The sequence below is a fragment of the Ahaetulla prasina genome, chromosome 1 (assembly GCF_028640845.1).
Source record: "Ahaetulla prasina isolate Xishuangbanna chromosome 1, ASM2864084v1, whole genome shotgun sequence".
NCBI classification, from domain to species: Eukaryota; Metazoa; Chordata; class Lepidosauria; order Squamata; family Colubridae; genus Ahaetulla; species Ahaetulla prasina.
In genome coordinates, this window is record NC_080539.1 from 201,669,047 (window position 1) to 201,690,101 (window position 21,055).

General features: G+C 39.7%; 1 protein-coding gene across 1 annotated transcript in view; it reads left to right on the plus strand.

Moving 5' to 3' along the window:
• The window catches only part of DNAH7 (dynein axonemal heavy chain 7), a 189,113-nt gene that overhangs the window by 25,781 nt on the left and 142,277 nt on the right, over positions 1-21,055 (plus strand). Inside the window, exons 9-16 of the mRNA XM_058188377.1 lie at positions 6,044-6,163; positions 8,610-8,793; positions 9,234-9,413; positions 11,197-11,472; positions 14,713-14,840; positions 16,149-16,227; positions 17,568-17,792; positions 18,394-18,540. Coding sequence (XP_058044360.1) covers positions 6,044-6,163; positions 8,610-8,793; positions 9,234-9,413; positions 11,197-11,472; positions 14,713-14,840; positions 16,149-16,227; positions 17,568-17,792; positions 18,394-18,540 — 1,339 coding nt within the window. The remainder of the gene's footprint in view (positions 1-6,043; positions 6,164-8,609; positions 8,794-9,233; positions 9,414-11,196; positions 11,473-14,712; positions 14,841-16,148; positions 16,228-17,567; positions 17,793-18,393; positions 18,541-21,055) is intronic.

Sequence of the window (21,055 nt, forward strand, 5' to 3'; positions counted from 1 at the left end):
AAATGCTAATGGGATGTGGTCATAGATGCCATAGTCAAATGAGTAATGGCCTCTTTGAAGGGCTTCCTCATTGCCATAAATGGGATTGGGAGCCAGTCATTTCCTGCCATTTTAATTTACTTTGTATATTTTTAAAAATTCACCAAAGCCCGATCAGCGTCAGGCCCTCATGGGCAGAGATTACTTCTCTGTTTCATATTGATCTATATAGCCGTAGAGAGGGAGAGCCAAAAACAAAAGAAGCAACAAGGGGAAATTTCTAGAATAGTACAGTTTTTGTGGGGCTGCTCTAGGACTTCATCTCTACATCATCAGGAGGAAGACAGATTGGGGTGCATCATTGTTCATGCTCACATCTATGTCTAGATGAGTTAACTTACTGGGTCAGTTTAACTTAGCCCCAGGCAACACCTAGGGCAGTGATAGCTAACCTTTTTGCCGTCGTGTGCCAAAAGCAGGGGGAGCATGGTGGGGTATGTGTGTGCATGTGCTCACACCCATAATTCAATGTGTCCCCCCCCGTGCTTGCGCGTGTGACCCCCCCGTGCTCCCCCTGCTTTTGGCACGCAATGGCACAGTGGCCCCAGTAGGCCCATTTTTTGCCTTCCCCAGGCTCCAGAGACTTTTTAGGAGCCTGGGGAGGGTGAAAATGACCTTCCCCACCCCGCCAGAGGCCCTCCGGAGGCTGGAAACAGCCCGCTTCCTGACTTCCAGTGGGCCCGGAAGTCCCAAAAATAAGTTAAATTTGTCCATGACATGGATAAGTGTGTCAACATAGCTTCTTGTATATAAAATACTTGGTTCATAGAATTCTCCTTAATTGAATATAGTTTAATGGGCTTCATCTGCTTTAATGCAGCTGTGCTCTAATGATCACTGGCATAAAGGAAAATGTCAGATTAATAATAGTACTGCAGATAGAAAGGTAATGATTAAATGTTTAATTGTATAAATATTTGCCTTTCATTCCTAGTTCTCATTTTGAAGATCACTTAGACCCTGCTTTCTTCCTAATCTGATGTCCTTTAGATCTGCTAGATTACAACCTCCATATTGGCTTGGTTAGACTGGAATTGTAACCCAGCAAAACCGGAGGGCATCTAGTTGCAGAAGATTAGTTTATTCTGTTATGTACAGTTTATTTATGACCTCAGCTTGCAAAATGTTGAGATCAGGCAAATGAGTGTTCTCATTCTATCGTGTTCAGTAATGAGATGTAAAGCTGGCTTAATGTTGAATGTACGCAAACAATAATGAGAACAAAGAATTCAGGAAGAACTACAGTAAGATTAATAGCCAAAAATGTTCACCAGGGGCTGTTGGTGTGAAGGCAAATCAGGCAAAATGTGCTAAGCTTGTTTTGTGGAGGCAGTGCTTCATTCTGACAGCAAGAGCCCTGAAGGAGCTAATTGTTGTCAGAGAACATTATCTTTAAAATATTTTCAGAGCTGTGCCTGATCAGGTTTCTCTTCTTGACTGGGAAAGGCCATGAAACATTACCATTATTCGTTTTAATCAGCAGTTGAGCCAATTTCCAAGTGTGGTATTTTTATCCCGGCAGCTCAGATTATTTTATTAATAAGTATATATTGTGGTAAAAGGAAAGAAGAGGGGGAAAAAAAATCTTACCACGCTTAGTCTTGTTCTATTAAGATTTCAGATAGTAATGGCTAATAGGGAAGCTTAATTGAGCTGTTCCTCTTTTTTTCTGAGATAGAAAAGTATGAGACAGTCTATCAGATTGGTGGTTTTTTTTTTAAAAAAAAACTGAGATTTATATGTAGGCTAAATCCAATAAGATAATATGTTTTAATAGCTAATTTCTTTAAGAATGCTGAAACTCATTGTCAGATTTGTTCCCTTCCTTTTTAAGAAGCTTCTTTTATTCAGTGCACTCTGACAAATATCACGGCAAAAGAATTACATACACACACACACACACACACAAATTTATATGATGATAAAAGAAAAGAAAAAAGAAAAAAGAGAAGAAATGCTATATGTAATATTTTGATGAAGGGTAGCTTAGGCTTAGGGATTTTGTGATTTTTGTGGCCCTGATTGCCTTTTTCTTACGAAGAATTTTACACTTCTTTTCCTTAAAACACTTAGGGTGTATGTGTGTGTGTGTGTGTGTGTGTGTGCTTGCAGAGAAAGGTATCGGTGCTGAAATAGGTACGACAGTGAACACATTCGGAGTACTCATATCCTCCACCACATAAGATACATTTTTGCCTTGTGACTTGGTCCACACCAGTAGTGAGTTCCACTTACTTTTGCTACCAGTTCGGAACCTGGAGAGCGCAGGGTGTTTCTGCGCATGCGCAGAGCGTCCATGATGATATCTGGGTGGGTGGGCGGAGCCTCCCGTCGCCGCCACCAGTAGAAACCCACCACTGGACCACACACACAAAGGACATCAGCAGGGCCCAGTGAAGATGTTGCCACATGGCTAAGTAAATAAATGAATGGTTTGGCTCACAAAGCACATTTGAGAATGTATTTGAGTGTTAAAGCAAATTAACACTTTTAGGCTTCCAAGACTTATATCCCAATGACCTTGTGAACAATTGACAGCAAAGACTGTAGATAATTTAGAACTTGGCCAGAATGCAGTTTCCACTTTCTTTAGTGGAAAATTGCCACCACCTCTTGATGCATGAAAGACCTGGCTGTTCCCCCAGGCATTAGGGCTGGAAGGTTGAGTAAACTCTGCTGGTTGATTGGTTTTATTGCTTTGTTCTGTTGTAAGTTAGGAATGATTTTTTTTTGACAGTCATGACATTCATTATCTGTATTTTTAGCTTTATTTTATTCTTTGGTTTTAACTCAATATATGCTGCCCAGATTCATTGCTAGCAGATGCGACGATATAAATAGCTTAAAAATTTTTTTTTCTTTACTGAATTTAGTATGTTTTCTTATATTGCATTAGGGGGCGCTGTTAGAATTTACACTGAAAAGAAAAGAGAGATCTAGGTGATGATCATCTCTTGTTTTCCGTAACCTAAAAAAAGGCTTTAAGAGTTGTAAACTTAATATTGCGTAGCTTCTTCTCCAGAAACTCTACACTACTAACCAGAGCATATAAAACATTTGCTAGACCAATTCTTGAATATAGCTCGCCTGTCTGGAACCTATACCTCATTTCGGACATTAATACAATTGACCGTGTCCAGAAATATTTTACAAGAAGAGTTCTCCACTCCTCTGATTACAACAAAATACCTTATGCCACCAGACTTGAAATCCTGGGTTTAGAAAATTTAGAATTCCGCTGCCTTCAACATGACCTGAGCTTAACTCATAGAATCATCTGTTACAACGTTCTTCCTGTTGAAGACTACTTCAGCTTCAATCACAACAATACACAAGCACACAATAGATTTAAGCTTAATGTGAACCGCTCCAATCTTGATTGCAGAAAATATGACTTCAGAAACAGAGTTGTTAATGTCTGGAATGCACTACCAGACTCTGTGGTCTCTTCCCAAAATCCCCAAAGCTTTAACCAAAAACTATCTACTATTGACCTCACCCCATTCCTAAGAGGTCTGTAAGGGGCGTGCATAAGAGCACCAATGTGCCTACTGTTCCTGTCCTAATGTTCCCTTTGATTGTATCCAATTTCATATAGTTATTACATACTTATGGTTATATATATGCTTATATATCATATAGTTATTTCATGCTTATGCTTATATATAATGTTGTGACAAATAAAATAAATAAATAAAAGAAATAAACAAACCTTGTGCTCTTCAGTAAAAGTTTGTGAAACAGATGCACATTGGGCTGCAGTAAATTTCATTTCATAGGTTGAAGGCTGATGTTTAAAGGCGTTGACATTAACCCTCTCCAAACAGTTCTTTGAATACAGACATGTTATGAACAATAAAAACAATTATAAAGAAATGCTGTGAAGAAAAAAAAAGATGTATAAATATTTTTCTGAAATTTTATTTACTGTATTTTTTGGAGTATAAGATGTTCCAGAGTATAAATTGCACATTAGTTTTTGGGGAGGAAAACATGAAAAAAAAAATTCTGCCTCTGCCTACCAGCATCCATCAGTGTTCATCTGGCTAGCATCCTTGGAGCAAATAGGAAACAGCTTGGTCAGCACATTATCGCAGCCTGATTCAGTACGCGCAGCTGATTGGTGGGTGGATTGGTCTCCCAGAATACCCTCAATCAACTTTTCCAGGCTGCAGGGATTGCCACAGATTATCGAGGCCTCTCTGCTGTGCGTTTTTGGCCTCTGAATGCTCCATTTTAGACCCATTCCAGGCTGCAGGGATTGCAACAGCACGTCACTACTGATTGCCGCTTCTGTGCATCGTGTTTTCTGCCTCCCCACGCCTCATTTTTGGCCTCCATGTGTCACATTTTTGGGCAGTTCCAGGCGGCGGGGATTGCTGCCACTGTGTTCTGTCCCCCTCCCCATCTTACATAGAAGAAAGCAGGAGCGAGCGTCTAACAGTCATTTATTCTACAACTGACCTGAATTTCCTTTGTGGATAAAAGACTTGGCAGCTACGGTTCAAATGCCTGTCAAATTCCTTATCACTGTCTGAGACGGGAGTCCACTTGTCTGTAGGCCGTTGCCGGGGCAGCCAAGAATTCACAGAATAATTCCTTCACGCAGTCCAGGCCTTAACTCAAAAACAACTGATCCGAATTTCATGCTTTGTAGCTTTTGTCCATCACATGGGCTTACAGAGCAACTCCACCCGCTTTTATCCCCTGTGGGGTGTGGCTCAATGACTCAGCAATCTCTGGGCCTGCCACACCTCTTCCTTTGCTGTGCACGCTTCTCCTTCCGACAAGGCCTGGGATCAATCCAGGATTGATCCTCCTCACCCTCTGTCTGTGGGGGCTCCGACACGCCTTCTTCCTGGCCTTCAGCTGGCACCTGAGGCGTTGCCAGAAAGGAGGGACCTGGAGAGGGAGGCCTTGTTGGCTCCTCCCCCTCACTTTCAGAGTCATCCTCCTCCAAGAGGACAGGCTTGGGAGCCGGAGTCACAACACACTGCCACCATCCCCGCCGCCTGGAATGTCTCAAAAATGTGATGTGCAGAGGCCAAAAATGGGGCATGTAGAGACTGAAAATGCAATGCATGGAGGCAGCGATCAGTGGCGATGTGCTGTGGCGATCCCCACAGCCTGGAACGGGTCTAAAACAGAGTGTTCGGGAGGCCAAAAATGCGAGGCACAGAGGCCAAAAACACGAGGCACAGAGGCCAAAAATGTGAGGCATGGAGGCGGCGATGGTCTGCGGCAATCTCTGCACTCTGGAACAGGAACTAGAACAGTGATGCATGGAGGCCAAAAATGGCCGAAGGGGGAGGGACAGTTGGGTGGGTGGGGCTACATTTGGTGTATAAGATGCACCCAAATTTTCATCCTCTTTTAGGGAGGAAAAAGTGTGTCTTATACTCCGAAAAGTACAGTATCTAATTAATTTATCTGAAGCATATTGTTTGAACTTGATGATGTTTTGTTCATCAATACTCATGCTACGATTTGGCAAAGCCAAAGATTTCAATCTTAAATTAACTCCTATTCACAAACCGTTCGTCTGGGTTTTTTAAACTAAGTTATTTGAAAATGCCAAAATTGATGGGAAATGTAAAAATCAGACAATCTGCTAAGGGGACATAAAGTATGATTGCTTCTGTTTGTATTTAGCGTATGAAACAATAGAGCTGTGCTAGGTTTCAGCTGTGAACTCTAAAAAATACTTCAGTGTGTGCAAGCATAGCTTTAGTCTGCAATGCTTTAAGGAGCATGGCTGCCTGAAGAAATTGCAAATGCAATTTTGCATTCCCATGCTCTCTGAAGCACTTTTTAGAGATTGAATCAACTGCTGCCCAGCCTTGCTCAATTATAATATTTAGTCTGACTGAGAATTAAACTGGTACCTATGGACCATGGCCATCTGTTTAAATAGATTAAATAGAAAGTTTCAATAACTTAATTTTTTAAAAAAAGTGTTGTGAAAATATATTCACCATGATATTCTCTTTTGTCACTTTCACAGAGATTTGCGCTTAATTGATAAGGTAGCATTTCACACTCGTCAAGACTCAATGGAACTCTCACTCTTCCAGAACATGATATTAAGACAAATGGAAGCTGCCAAGGATACTCTTTTTAAAAAGTAAGTTCAAATATCTTTTTAATGATTCTTGTCCCCTGGACTGAAAGATTGAGCACAACTAATTTTGTGACTGAATATTCTCAAGCTCTTATTGAGCAGAGTTTTCTGCCAAAGCTGAAAGGCTAATTTTAAGTCAGACTTGACTGCTAGACTATTACCTTTACCTGCCTTTAACATCAGCACTTTATAATTTTGTTAGTTGATATTACTTGTTACATTTTTGTCTTGAGGTTTTAAATTATATTTTTTATTCTTTTTGCTATTTTGGAGACATGTAAACCACCCAGAGTCTAAGAAGGGGAATAATAGATGAATCACATACATAAAAGGAAATAAATAATTTGATAATAGTGACTCCTGATTCACACACACACACCGGAATTTTAAGAAATGTTATATTGGAGAGATTTTAATTCCATCTTGAAAGTTTAAAAAGATTCTGTAATTTTGGATTGCATTGAATTGTTTCATTCCATGGAGAGATATTCTTTTCTTAGTGAAGGGGATTCTTAACGAAGGAAGGAGAAAGCAGGAAAAAGAAGAGGAAAAGTTGTCTCCCTGCCTCAGCCATTTGGAACTACATTACTGCAAATTGATGGCACAATCCTGAGTGTGGTTCTTTGTTTTCAGCTGAAAATACTCAGCAGGGTTTGGGCTGTAGGGAAAATACAGAAATATAAGCGCACTGCATACCAACCAGGGGTGAAATGTAAAATTTGTTACTACCAGTTCTGTGGGTGTAGCTTGGTGGTGGTGGTGGTAATGTGACTGGGTGGGCATGACTAACTTTTTTTTTTAACTTTTAAAAACATTTTTTCTACAACCTCTAAAGAGGTTGTAGAAAAAATGCTTTTAAAAGGCTCCTCTGATGATCCCAGCAGAGTTGCCTGATCTCAGAGGTTTTCTTTTCTTCTAAAAGCATTTTTTTTGCCTTTAAAAGAAAAAAAAGCCTCTGACGATCAGCTGGGATCGTCAGAGGAGCCTTTTAAAAGAATTTTTTCTACAACCTCTTCGGCCGAAAAGATTTTAAAAGCCTTGGACGATCCCAGATGAGCCGCGTGATCATCAGAGGCTTTTTTTTTTTACTTTTAAAAGCATTTTTTCAGCCGAAGAAAAAATGCTTTTAAAAGTTAAAAAAAACAAACCTCTGATGATCACGCGGCTCAGCTGGGCATGGGTGGGGTGCAGGGATTTTTGCTACCGGTTCTCCAAACCATCCACCGCCATCGCTACTGGATCAGGTGATCCGGTCTGAACCAGGAGCATTTCACCCCTGATACCAACCCTTTCAACCCATTTCAAGAGTCGAATGGTTATTTGGATTTGTCCTGGTGATTGTAGGAATGAACAAGAAACATGGTTACAAGTGGGTAGTTGTGGCTTATGGATTCTGAGGCTTGCCGTGGCTTCAGTTTTGCTGTTACAAGCCAGTTGTGGAGTGAAGGAGAAAAAACCCAGCTCACATGCGACTTTGAAGGGTAGCTGTGTTGTTGACCTTCGGAGGAAGAAATGGAGGACTTAATTTCCCTCTTTTATCACACTGACATCTTTTGAAGGCAACTTTTGGAGGCTGCACCACTTCAAGCACCGCCGGTTGGCATTGCAGTCTTCATTATAAACTTCTTCCCAGATTGTGGCTGCCAAGTATCTGGATCCCAGCAATAACCTATACAATCCTTCATAGGTTGTTGAAACTAATTCCCAGCAGACCTTGATTGCTGGCATCATTGGTAGTAAGAGATGCCAATACTTTGGATCAGGGACTTGTGGAGAGTCACACCTTTCCTTCCTTCTCCTTAGTATGATGCAAACCTCTGAGAACTGCAAGCATGTTTGTATAGGCAACCTTCACTTACCGAGTGCCTCATTTAATGTAGTGTCCCATGATCATGTGATCATCATTTGTCTGCTTTGCAACTGGCTTGTGACACACAGATTTAATACAGAAGGTGGAATAAAATGGTAAGTCGTGACCTCATGAAGTTTTGCATAATGACCAAAAGGGAAGTGAGGTCGTAAGTCCATCACAGTCATGTGAAGTTTTGCCTTAGAGAGCTTGGCACTTAGTGACGGAGTTGGTGCTCCCAATTATGGTTGTTAATTAAGGAAGGACTGAAATGTAGCCATTTTAACTCTTCATTTCTCTAGAAGTACTCAATAACCTCCCAGTAATGTCCATGGAGTAAGGACTCGATCAAAACAGGAAAGAGATCTGGTAGTGGCAGTATAATTATGAGTTTGTCCTTTTGCACATGGATTGTAATACCATAACTGCCAAGCCTATTTATGTTGAATAAACATTACTGCAAAAGAAATGCTGAAGAAGCACAGGAGGTGTCTTAAAATGTCTGGGAAACTTTGCTTTTACATGTCATTAAACTATATAACGTTTTGGTGAAAGATACATTTCTGTAAATTGCCAAAATATCCTCCCTCCTCCTTTTAGGTGGTTCCCAGAAGTGCAAAATATCTATTACCAAGGCAATAAACGAAAGCAGGTGCCTACCAATGCCAGCAGTGCCCAATTAGAGGCTTTTTTCAACTGTGCCGCAGCCTTAATGACCCAGCAACTGCAAAGCCTAGCTTTAAATTCAATGGAGGACTTCACAAATTTAATTGTGCAACCTAAGGTAAGAAGGATTTTCTGACAAGCTGACGGACCTTTCCACATTGTTCCAGGTGACCCTTGTAAAAAATAATGCATTTTTTAAAAAAAAAACAAGCTTCTGTTTAGAAAAAAAGGATGTATATCTTCTATACATATTCTTCTGAGATTGGACTTGGGAAGTTGATCTGTCAGAAAAAGACTTAATGGTGTAGTCTAAGTCGGATTCATGTTTTCCGTCAATCAATCAATCAATCTCTGGTACTTTAAGAACCTGCATTTTGTAGACATTTTCCCTCCTGTGTCACATTTTTTGGAGTATGTGGCTAGTCAGCATTGTGTAGTCACAGCCAAAACAACTGACCCCATCGCTCACATTCTTACGTTTTGTTTTGTTGTGAGTTGTGTCATTTGTAAGTATTCTTCCGTACAAGCCATGTAATGGATTTAATTCTCTCCGAGCAGAAATCTATCTATGCCTTTGAACACCCTGGATTTATAATGCGACTGATTCTTGAGAATGAAACTATTGCATTTGAACCTGAGTTTAATGACTATGAAGCCATATTTATGAATATTTTTACAATCATGGTAAAAGCTGTTAATATGTTTCCAAGAGTTGAGACCAAGCTTTATTCAAAGTGGGTAAGGAATATTCTAATTATATTATTGGTGGGGATGGGGGTGGTTAAACAATATGTATGTTCTGAAGAGCTGCCAGTTCCGCAAAGCCCTTCTTGTAAATTCTGTGTACAGGGAATCCTTGATTTATGACCACAATTGAGACTGGAATTTCTGTTCTAAGTTGTTGAGGCTGTAAGTTGAATTGGACCTGATTTTATGATGATTTTTAGGGCGATTGTTAAGCAAATCACATGGTGGTTAAGTGAATCCAACTTTCCCAATGTATTTTTTTGCTGGAAGTAGGAAAAGTAGATGCAAATTATGATCATGTGATCACAGCACATGGCAATCATTGTAAATGTGAGCCAGTTGCCAAGTGCCTAATTTGTGATCATGCGACTATGGGAGTGATATGACAATTGTAACTGCAAGTAGAATTCTAAATTCTAAATTCTAAAAAAAATTCTAAAAAATTCAAAGTACAGGTCATAAGCCGTTTTCCAAGGCTGTCAGAATTTGATACTTAAAAGAATGGTGATAAGTTAGGGACTACCTATATGTGGATAAGGGATGGGGTGGCTCAGTGGCTAAGATACTGAACCTATCAATCAAAAGGTCAGCAGTTCAGCAGTTCGAATCCCTAGTGCCGCATAATAGGGTGAGATCCTGTGACTTGTCCCAGCTTCTGCCAACCTAGCAGTTCGAAAGCACATAAAAAATGCAAGTGGAAAAATAGGGACCATCTTTGGTGGGAAGGTAACAGCGTTCCATGCGCCTTTGGCATTTAGACATGCCGACACCATGACCACGGAGAAGTCTTCAGACAGTGCTGGCTCTTCGGTTTTGAAACGGACATGAGCACCGTCCCCTAGAGTCAGGAATGACTAGCACGTATGTGCGAGGGGAACCTTTACCTTTTATATGTGGATATAACAGTGTTTAGTTGGCCAGCTGGGGAATTCTGGGAGTTGAAGTCCATCTTAAAGTTGCCAGCATCAAGAAACGCTGGCATATACTGGATTCCCCTCATGTTGCGCATCTATTTATGTATATTTCACATGTATCTCTTTTATTTCTTCCAAGCAGCTAAGAAAAATAATTAAAAACAAATTAAAAATCCAAATTACTTTTAAAATTAAGACTTAATAATAAATCAAGCATACATTTGAACTATGAATATTTACGCAATAACATTAGCATGCTTCACTTAAGGGTTGAATTAAAATATTTCCTGTGGTTTTTATGGCAAGGTAGACAGGATGGTAAACAAGTGGCCTTTCCCCCCTTGTTTCAAGATTGCTAATGACAGGGAAATAATATGTACCAAAAATAAATTTTGACCGATAAAAAAAAAAAAAAGGTTGCCAACAGTGGGGAACATTGCTGTGAATAGAATAGATATAAGGTACCGCAAAGGAAGCATCAACCCTTCTCAGATAGATTTGCAAATAACTCTGGCTCTTTTCATTTATGCCATACTTAATTGCTGATCAGAAAATTGCTAATTTTCTGCTAGCATACTGGAGTTTCCACATGAATCCTGTAGCCCAGGTTTCCCCAATCTTTTGCCCTGTAAAAGTGCTGAATAAGATTCTCACCATTCTTCATCAGCTGGGACAGGTAGGCAGGGATGACCAGAGTTGTAATCCAACAACAATTCTAAAGAATACCGAGTTGGGGAAAGCTGGAACAGTTGCACAGCTGCATGATGTTCGGTGTAGGATTGTGTGGTTAATCTAACATCATTAAGTATTTACTGATTAATTTTATTAGTGGTATAAAAGAAATTCTATTATTTTGAAAGCCTGAAAGCAAAGCCAAATCGATGAATTTGAAGCCTATCATCCTTGATGAAATTCTGGATGCACATAAGCAGAAAATTAAGAATGAGATTGTCAAGGAGAGTGTGGCACCAACCGAACATCTCAAATTGTATGATAAATACCACGATTTGATAATCAAACAAGCCGAGCGGGATATTGAACAGTTCCTCTCAGAGGACCACACATTTGAAGAAATAACAGCCGAAGTCGCCAGGTATCAAAGCATTCGTGATGACATTCAGTACCACTCCAGAAAGGTAGTGTATTCAATGAATGGCAAATACCTTTTTATTTCATGTCATTTGATACTATATGTAGTACAACAGGTATAGTAATTTCATGATCTGTTGCACCCATTAGCGTTTAAAGCCTTACCACTGACAATCCATGGAACTGTATTTAGACATAATGTTTAGCTAAGATTTTTTTTTTCAACAGTACTGGTTAAAAAACCCACATTGATCTTATAATACGGTCATGTATTATTAAACCAAGAATGAACCAACCGCATTCTGTTTTTGTTCTATGTGTGAGCCCAGCCAGTGTATTCATCCCTGTATTTTTGATAAAGTATGCTCTCTAACCAGTGCGGTTTGTGCCAGATCTTACTTGCAGTCACTAATCACTGGCATTTAAGTCAATAGTATGGAATACATGTTTCTCATCACTGAGAAGCTAACTTTGCTTGAGGTGTTATAAATGTTCTGTCTATGATGTGCTTATCAGCATCTGTGCCAGGGGCTGAATATTGAGTATTGTGTTGTAACCATTGGTGGCATGCTAATTACTCAAAAGGAATTGCTTATCCTTATTTTTTTGCAGCTTTGGGTGGGTGCGGGGAGATGTTAACTCCACAGTGAGAAAGCCCTGTATAGAACTATAGATGGGGGAAAACACTTTCTTCTTCTTTTGGAAAGAATCAGTGTGGTAGAACTGTTTTTTCACTAGACAGGGAAACCCACTAAGACAGTGGTTCTCAACCTTTATAGTGCTGCGACCCCTTTAATACAATTCCCCACGATGTGGCGACCCCCAACCATAAAATTATTTTCATTTTTAATTTATCGCGTCTGAAGCCATATTGGCTAGCGATCTGAACTGCTTGCGATTGCCTTGAGGACGGAGGCATTAAAGTGGAGATTCCTCCCCTATTAAGTTTAGCGGGCCTGAAACCAGATTAGGCTAGCGATTGGGAGTGATTGCAGCTGGCTTGAGAGGGAGACATCAGAGCAAAGATTTCTCTCTTTTTTAATTCATTGCTCCTGAAGCCGAATTTGGCTAGCGATTTGAAGAGCCTGCAGCTGGCTTGTGGAGTCAACCATTGGAGTGCGATTCTTCAACTCACAAGTATACTTCCCATATTTCTGATGGTCTTAGGCGACCCCTGGCAAATTGTCATTCGACCCCCAACGGGGTCCCGACCCACAGGTTGAGAACCGCTGCACTAAGACAAGGGTATATCATGACTAAAGACCCAAGATATAACATTAATTTAATAAAATAAATGACAGCGTTACTGGAGAAAGCTGAAAGCTCACATACTCCTAACAGTCAGTCAGAATTTCTTCCAACATTATATTCATGAGATGGAACAGATTTCCCCACTTTATTTAATATAAAATATATAATTGTACACAGGGCCATGAGCAGGGGTGAAATGCACTTACCTTCACTACAGGTTTGGGAGTGTGAGCGTGCGCGCCTGCCTCTTCTGCACATGCACAGAACCTTCTGCGCATGCGCAGAAGGTAAAAAACAGGCCGTAATGATGCCCCGGTGGGTGGACGGAGCGTCCCGCAGCTGGTGCTACCAGGTTGCGCAAGCCAGATAGATCCGGCCGGATTTCACCGCTGGCCATGAGGCACACTTCTCATTTTTAGAATTTTTTGTAGAGTTTTCAAAATCTCCACTTTATTAATTTTTATAAATTACTCAAGGCAGCAAACCTAATACTCCTTCCCTTTTCTCTCTTCCCCATAACAACAAGTGAGATTGGTGGGTTGAAAGAGACCCAAAGTCACCCAGGCTGCTTTCATGCCTAAGGTGAGAGAAAGATGACAAATGGGGAGCACATCCATCTCCCCCACACTGCAACCACGACAGGACAGCACCTTCAAAGAGCAAGTCTTCCAGACTTCTGCAAAGAAAACTTGTGCTTCCCAAGGGCTCCCTCATTGTACAAAAATCCACTGTGTCATGTCACGTGGTTTCTTCGGCATGGTTCCCCATCATGTCGCCTTAGCTTAAGAAAAAGAGCCAAGAGCAGGGAAACCCAAGGAGATATCATAACATGAAGCAAGGGAAGTATAGTGTTCCCTCAGGAATTTGTGGAGAAACTTCTCATCCCCCATTTGTTTCTCCCCCACTAATGGAAGAAAACTGTGCAGATCAATTCTGGCATTGGGTTAGAATGTTTCTGTCAGGCTTTCAAGGCAACAGCAATCGGTCTAAAGATAGTGTAGTTTGCTCTGCCACCCCTTTCAAGATTTGGCTGCCATCACTGCATCGTTTAGATTATATAGTACAATCATGTACATGGTGAAGGGATGTTTCTCTTCAAATTCCCTTCCTATCAGCTTTGTGTAATATGGTCTGGAGCCATGCCTTTGCTGTCGGGGTGGGGGGTGGGGGGGGGCTCCCTTCTCTTTTTTAGCTATCTCTGAACTCTCAGTCTGAAAGGAATCGTTTTAGTTTGGTTTTCAGTGTAAAAACTTTAGAATTTTAGTCAATGTGTACTTTGAATAGCTGGGAATGAAAAGAGTTTGAGATGTTCCCTGCATTGTACTTTCCCCAATCCTAATTGTACCAATGAAGTAAATGAACAGTATTTGGTAGCTAATTTTTTTTTTTTTTAGGTTTGAAAGCAAATTGTGTGCAACTTTCTTATAGCTTATAACTGCTGAAATATTTATCATGGGTAAAACAAATGTAAAAGTTCCCTTCAGAGCAGGGGTCTCCAACCTTGACAACTTTAAGACTTGTGGACTTCAACTCCCAGAGTTTCTCAGCCAGCAAAGCAAAGCTGGCTGAGGAACTCTGGGAGTTGAAGTCCACAAGTCTTAAAGTTACCAAGGTTGGAGACCCCGGCTTCAGAGTGTTCCATGCAGTCTGAGATTAGGGCCTGTGCAGCGTCCTTAGCAGTAATGCACATTGGAAGAAGAAGGGGGGACTAGCAAATAAGAACCATTGCTACTTTGCACTTTATAATCCATGGTCTGAGTTTTAATCTTTTTTATTCAAATTATTGGGCTATTATCAAAATCCTCCATCTCTTTCAGTTCATTGTAACTGAAAAACTCCTCACAGCTCTTATCTCTTTTGTGATTAGAGTATCTCACAACTGCTGTGAATGGGAAGTCAGCCATCTATTTTTAATAATACGCATCAGGAACAACACAGAAAAGAAACTTGATATCCCTTGGGATTCGTGTGATATTTAGAGAGTTTATTTTCGATTTTTGCTGGCAATTCTTTTCTCATCAATGCTTGTGTTCTAGTGCATTCGCCTAGGAATGTTTGAGTTACATTGCGATGAACTGATCAGATCACTGGCAAAACGAGCTGATTCAATTTGTTCCAAAATAATTGGCAAAATGTTCAAAGATCATCAAGATCTAAATACAAGGTAAATGTCTCATTTGGAAGGATGCAAATAATTGTAGTTCTGATCCAGTTGTTCAACAATTGATGCCTGGAGATGGGAATATGTATTCCAGTTTCTTGAATTATATCCCATCTGTTCTGAAATAGTTGTATTATGGGCACAGAACAGTGTCCAGATATACAGTACATGTACATGGAAAACGTACACATGCTTGCAAGATTGCTTCTAGACATGTTCTATTTCTACCACTAGAATGATGGTGTCTGCATCTTATTATGTATTATATCGTTATGTATTTCATTCAAATAGCTCAGTTACAATTGCTGGAACCTGTTGTGTGGGCATGGAGGGAATGAACTCTATTCTAGACTTTGTGTAATTTCTGATCTGTTTACACTTGCTCAGGTTAGCAATAGGTTAACATCTTATTTTAAGTCTCCTCATTTTTCTTTCCATTGAGGCAGCTCCATTCTCTTTTTTTGCAGCTTTCCATAAGGCTATGGCCTGCATTTTTATGTCAATAATAGATGCCAGGAAATAGGGAGCGTAGACTGGTTCTTTCTGTCTCTTTATTTGATTTTTTTAGAAATTCAGGATGATGTACAGTATTTTGCACTCTTTTCTCTCATTTTTTTTCTCTACAAGCACAACTCTGTAGTTCAGATTGGTCTGAACAAGAGTCACTGCCCCAAATCTCCCAATGAGTTTCTGTGGCAAAGGGAGGGCTTGGACTTGACTCTTCCCACTTATAGTCCCAGCACATTAACCAATATTACATTGGCAGGCTGCTTACCAATGGTAACAGGTCTTCTGTCATCGTTCCGAATAACGAACTCCAGGAAGTTAGGACTCTGACACTTTGTTCAGATTCAAGAGATCCTTTATTGAGTACATCGTATTGGCACTTAGAAAGGTGAAGCTAGCTCTAAATTATTCCTGTGCTTAGGGATAATTAAAAGAATGAAGCCTCCCCACCCCGCTATGTCTCTCAGGTTTCATGGGCCAATCAGTCCAGATGTAGGTTCCCGCTCAACTTCAACAGATATCTGTTGACATGACCTTGGTTCTCACTCCGACAGGTGGATGTTATCACTAGCCAACCATATTCCTGAGTCCCCCCCCCACATGCTCTCCCCACTTCCCGTTTGAATGGCAACCAAGAAACAAAGCAGAAGTAAGCATGGCTTCAGCTGAAGTTGTTTTTCAGGTTTACACCGTCAATCCCAAGGTGCTATAATCCTGCAGGTATTTTTTATTTGTACTCTTTTATGTTTGTTGCATATGCCTGTGAGATCTGAGTGCATGACATGTTTGCTTTTCCCATTTCAGGCTGTGTGATGAGTTTGAGAGGATAGCAGAAAGAGCCCTTTCCACCCCATCAAATACCCATGAGTTAATGGAATTTAAGGTATGTGTTCCTTGGTAAATGGGAATAGATTTAGTCTTTTGAAAAACAGAAAGCAAAGATTCTCTAAATTCTAAGCAAAAACGTATGTAGTATGCAGAAGCATTTCTGGAAACAAAACAACTCATTAAGAGCAAGTTGCCTTCCTTGATCTTCACTGAAATAAGCCTGGATGTTTTGCTTCTATGTTAAAATCCAATTTTACACAGTCAACAAAACAAGGATCTTTCAAGTTATTTCAAGTGCAGTGGAAAACATTTCAAGTAAGGAGAAGAAGCCAAAAGTTCCAGGGTTGTATGAAGTCATGGGGATCTGTATAGCCATTGTAGCTAAAAAAACTGATTTCATGGTACCCTACCAAATACAATATGGAGAATGACAAAAAAGGGCATCAGAAACTCTAAATTAGATATATCAAGCCACAAAGCAATACAGTTCCCAACCCAGTCAGCTAGGGAAAAACGATCTTATATAAGAATGAGATATGGTACCATCTATTTGATATTACCATCCCATTCATTATGGACCTCCTATGTAAAAAAAATAAATGTTAAGCACAGGCTTTTGCCATCAAATGTTACAGATGTCTGGCTTCTGAAAAGTGGTCTGCATATTAATATTCAATAAAACAAAACTATTTCATTGAACAAGGCACACCATGGAGATAATCCAATATTTTATAAGTTGGTAAATGGAGCTTTTTGAAGTATGTAATGATAGCTATTTTGAAGATTAGGGTGAGATACTGCTAGGCAATTGTGTAGCTAGCAAGCTCCTTGTGGGGCTATACATGGTTTTACAAATGTATTAAACAATTAATTTACTTGTTTATTTTTGTGCTAAAATATAAAAAAACATACCTTAAAAGAGATAAGGTGAAGTCTTGGTCCATTAAGCTCACTTTCTGGTGACTTTATGGAAATCTCCAAATAATTTTCTGGCATCGGGATGGAAGGGATTTGGCGTGGTATTTATTTTTTGACTTCCCAATCTATCTTGGGGCTACCCATTCAAATGTTATCCAGTTCCAGGCCTACTTAGATGTTTAGCTTAATGAAGATTGATAAAGTGCTGCCATTCAATGGAATAAACGGAATAGGAAAAAGTTAATTTATTGGATATTAAAGTGCTACTGTATCAGTTGAGAACTACCGTATAGGCTTGTGACATAGTCCATTCAGTGAGTACTCTGGTAGGCTCATGAATGCTATCTCCAAATAAAATACCAATCTGATACATAGGACATTGAACTTGTATGATCTGATTTTAATGAATGTTAGTATGCAAACCCTGCTCTGTGTTCAGAAATGATTCCAGTTTGTTTAATGTTTCTTCCCAAACAGGCATATATCGAGAAAGTGGAACAAGTTGACATGCTGGAAATGGAACAAAAATTAGTTGATGTCAAAAATTCCCTGGCCTTCCTGATAGAATGTGCAAACTTTTCACCAGTTGATATTCGACTAAACAATAGTGTCTTTCAGTGGTATGGACGGATGGGGGAGATTTTCGAAGAACATAGAAAGATCATTAAAGAAAAAACTGAACAGTTTCAAGAAGGACTTAAAGTTAGTGTTCTTTTTTTACTTTGAATAGTTTGCTGAGATAGTCAAATCTGCATACAGCAGCTCTCATTTTAAAAATAATGGATAGCTATTACCTGCTCTGGAGAAGTGATAATGAAGAGTTTACTGTGTTGAACAGATAGGTATATGACATAGGCCATATCAAAATATCTGAAATAAAATGAATTTGCTTTGACTAGCAAGACAGATTTACATATTTCGGCAAGCTCTGTAATGTTGTTGTAGATGAAAATGTATATCCAGATGTTATTCCTTATCTGCACTGAAGTGCTTATTTAGCATTCGCATCTGTCATGCAAATAGGGATGTTAGGCAAAACGATTGCCTGTAATTATAGCCTGAGGCTTAGCAATACACAGTTTTTAGTATTACCTATTAGAATTTAAGCCTAATCCTTTAAAAACTGTGTATCAATTGGTGCCAGGGAGAAGATTTAAACCGATTAATTTTCAGGCACTTGGCTGATTACAATAGTGAAAATGGTAAATAGTGGCAAAGTTGCACCATTATGCACCATGGTAATGCTGAACAGTTTACCTCAGTTTATCTATGTTTATATCTATGAATTTGGATTTTTTTTTAGATGCGCTGTGAAAGATTTGTGGAGGAATTGGAGAGTTATGCCAAACAAGTTGAAGAATTTTATTCTTATGGTGACATTCAAGAGGTCAATAGATATTTGAAAAAAGCCCAAGCCCTGAATACCAAGTTAGATGCAGCTGCTGATAAGGTAAGGTCTTCTGTTTTCATTATAATTGTTTTGTCTTAATTTAGTGAGGGAACACAATATTATCATAGCAAACAACACAAATTCAGTAAATGGATCTCAGAAGATGGATATTTGAAGATCTTAGAGCCTGAAAATATTTGATTTGATCAGTGATCTGACTGAATATATATGCTTTGTTTACATTTGAAAACCGCCTTGAGTCGCCATGAGCGAATAGGTGGCAATACAAATCTAATAAATAGATAGATAAATAAATCATTATAAACTATGCGGACATAAAAAAGCAGCTTTGTAGTGAGTATCTTGGTCCAGCTGTCTTAATTCTAGGCTGACAAATGCCCTCTGGGGTTTTCCCAAACTTTTTTTTTTTATAGAAATGTTGGCTTTTGAACCTCTGCTGTTCTGTATCTCAAGCCTGTGGCTTTCCAGTGAACAATTGGGTTATCACGATTTTATTTCTCTCTGTGTTGAGATGAAACCTGTCTACCCCAATTAAAAATGTTTTATGTAATTATTCCTTGACCTTATTAAAGTTAAACAGAATGTTTCTATTAGCATTGCTAATTGCACAGAGAAACCTTTTTAAGGGTTTTGCAGTGTAGTGGAAGCACCTTAAAATTAACCACAATAGTTCCACAAAAGAATTGTCCTTATTTTTAATGGAAAAAATTCTACCCTGTTTTTGGAAGTTCAGCATGATTGATGGTTGATGGTTCTCTTGCCAGGGATTCTCATTATCTTAATCCATAGGAGTGCCCTGTGCACCTTAAGATATAAGCTCTTGATTACAACTGACTATCTAGCACTGTGATCTGTGAAAGTTACAGTTTGGCATACCGCAGAGTGAACTCAGAAGAGTGTGGTGAAGCAATCATTTATCATTTGTTCAACTTTACTATTGAATTGCTTTCTCTGATGCCTTTAATCTTTCGCATTTTGGCTGTATGATACACTTAACAGAGGGATACAGTCAAGATCATGAGGTACTAATACCACTTTATAAAGTCTTAATAAGACCACACCTAGAATACTGCATCCAGTTTTGGTCACCACACTATAAAAATGTATTGAGACTCTAGAAGAAGTGCAGAGAAGAGCAACCAAGTTGATTAGGGGACTGGAGGCCAAAACATGCAGAAACTGGACATGGTTAATCTAGTGAAGAGAAGGACCAGGGGAGACCTGTTAGCAGTGTTCCAATATTTGAGGGGCTCCCACAGAGAGAAGGGGATCAAGCTATTTGCAAAGCACGCGAAGGCCAGACAAGAAATAATGGCTGGAAACTGATCAAAGAGAGATTCAACCTAGAAATAAGGAGAAATTTTCTGACAGTGAGTGAGAACAATCAACCAATGGAACAGCTTGCCTTCAGAAGTTGTGGGAGCTTCATCACTGGAAGCTTTCAAGGAGAGACTGGACTGCCATTTGTCAGAAATGGTGTTGGGTCTCCTGCTTGGGTGGGGATTGAAGTAGAAGACCTACAAGGTCCCTTCCAACTCTGTTAATCTGTTAAATAGTAAGGCCTTCAGTATATATATATGTTAGTAAGGCCTTCAATATATATTCTCAGATTCTGTTTCTTCCTGTAACCCAGAGGTAGTCAACCTTTTTATACCTACCGCCCACTTTTGTATCTCTGTTAGTAGTAAAATTTTCTAACCGCCCACTGGTTCCACAGTAATGCGCCGTGTATCATCGTCTGCGCATGCCTCTCGCACATCGTGGATTGGGTTGGGGGGAGGTGCCGGCTACCAGCTCTGCTTGTCTGTTACAGCTGGATGGTGTGGGGGGAGATGCGTAAGCTATTCTGGGATGAGGCTCTTTTGTTTGCGGTCACACTATAGCACCATTTAATTTCCTTATGTAACGTGAACTAAATTTGTGCGCGGGCGATACAAATAGTATATTTTCAGAAATTTAAATTGTCACGGGGAATTTTATGAAAACCTAATGAAAATGTTTTTAAATAATGCTATGATTTTTTAAAAAAGTCAATTAAATTAAAAAAAATGAAAGTGCTTCAGTGTTGGACAAAACTCCTACCGCCCACCATGAAAGCTGGAACTCCCACTAGTGGGCAGTAGGGACCAGGTTGACTACCACTGCTGTAATCTTCTTCAGTCTTATAGCAATAGCATTAGACTTATATACAGCTTCATAGTGCTTTACAGCCCTCGCTAAATGGTTGACAGAGTCAGCATATTGTCCCCAACAATCTGGGTCTTCATTTTACCCACTTCAGAAGGATGGAAGGCTGAGTCAACCTTGAGCCTGGTGAGATTCGATCTGCCAAACTGCTGGCAGCCAGTGATGAGCAGAAGTAGCCTGCAGTACTGCATTCTAACCACTGTGCCACTGTGGCTTATCACAAAAAAGTTGACAGCTAAGCCTTTAGATATATCTTCCTGTTACACTGATCTAACTCTAGTACTTCTGCCTTTAAGGACTACAAGGACAATCAGAAAAATTGAATCTAAAATCATAAGGAATCTTTTGTCTGGTTAAAATTTGTAGT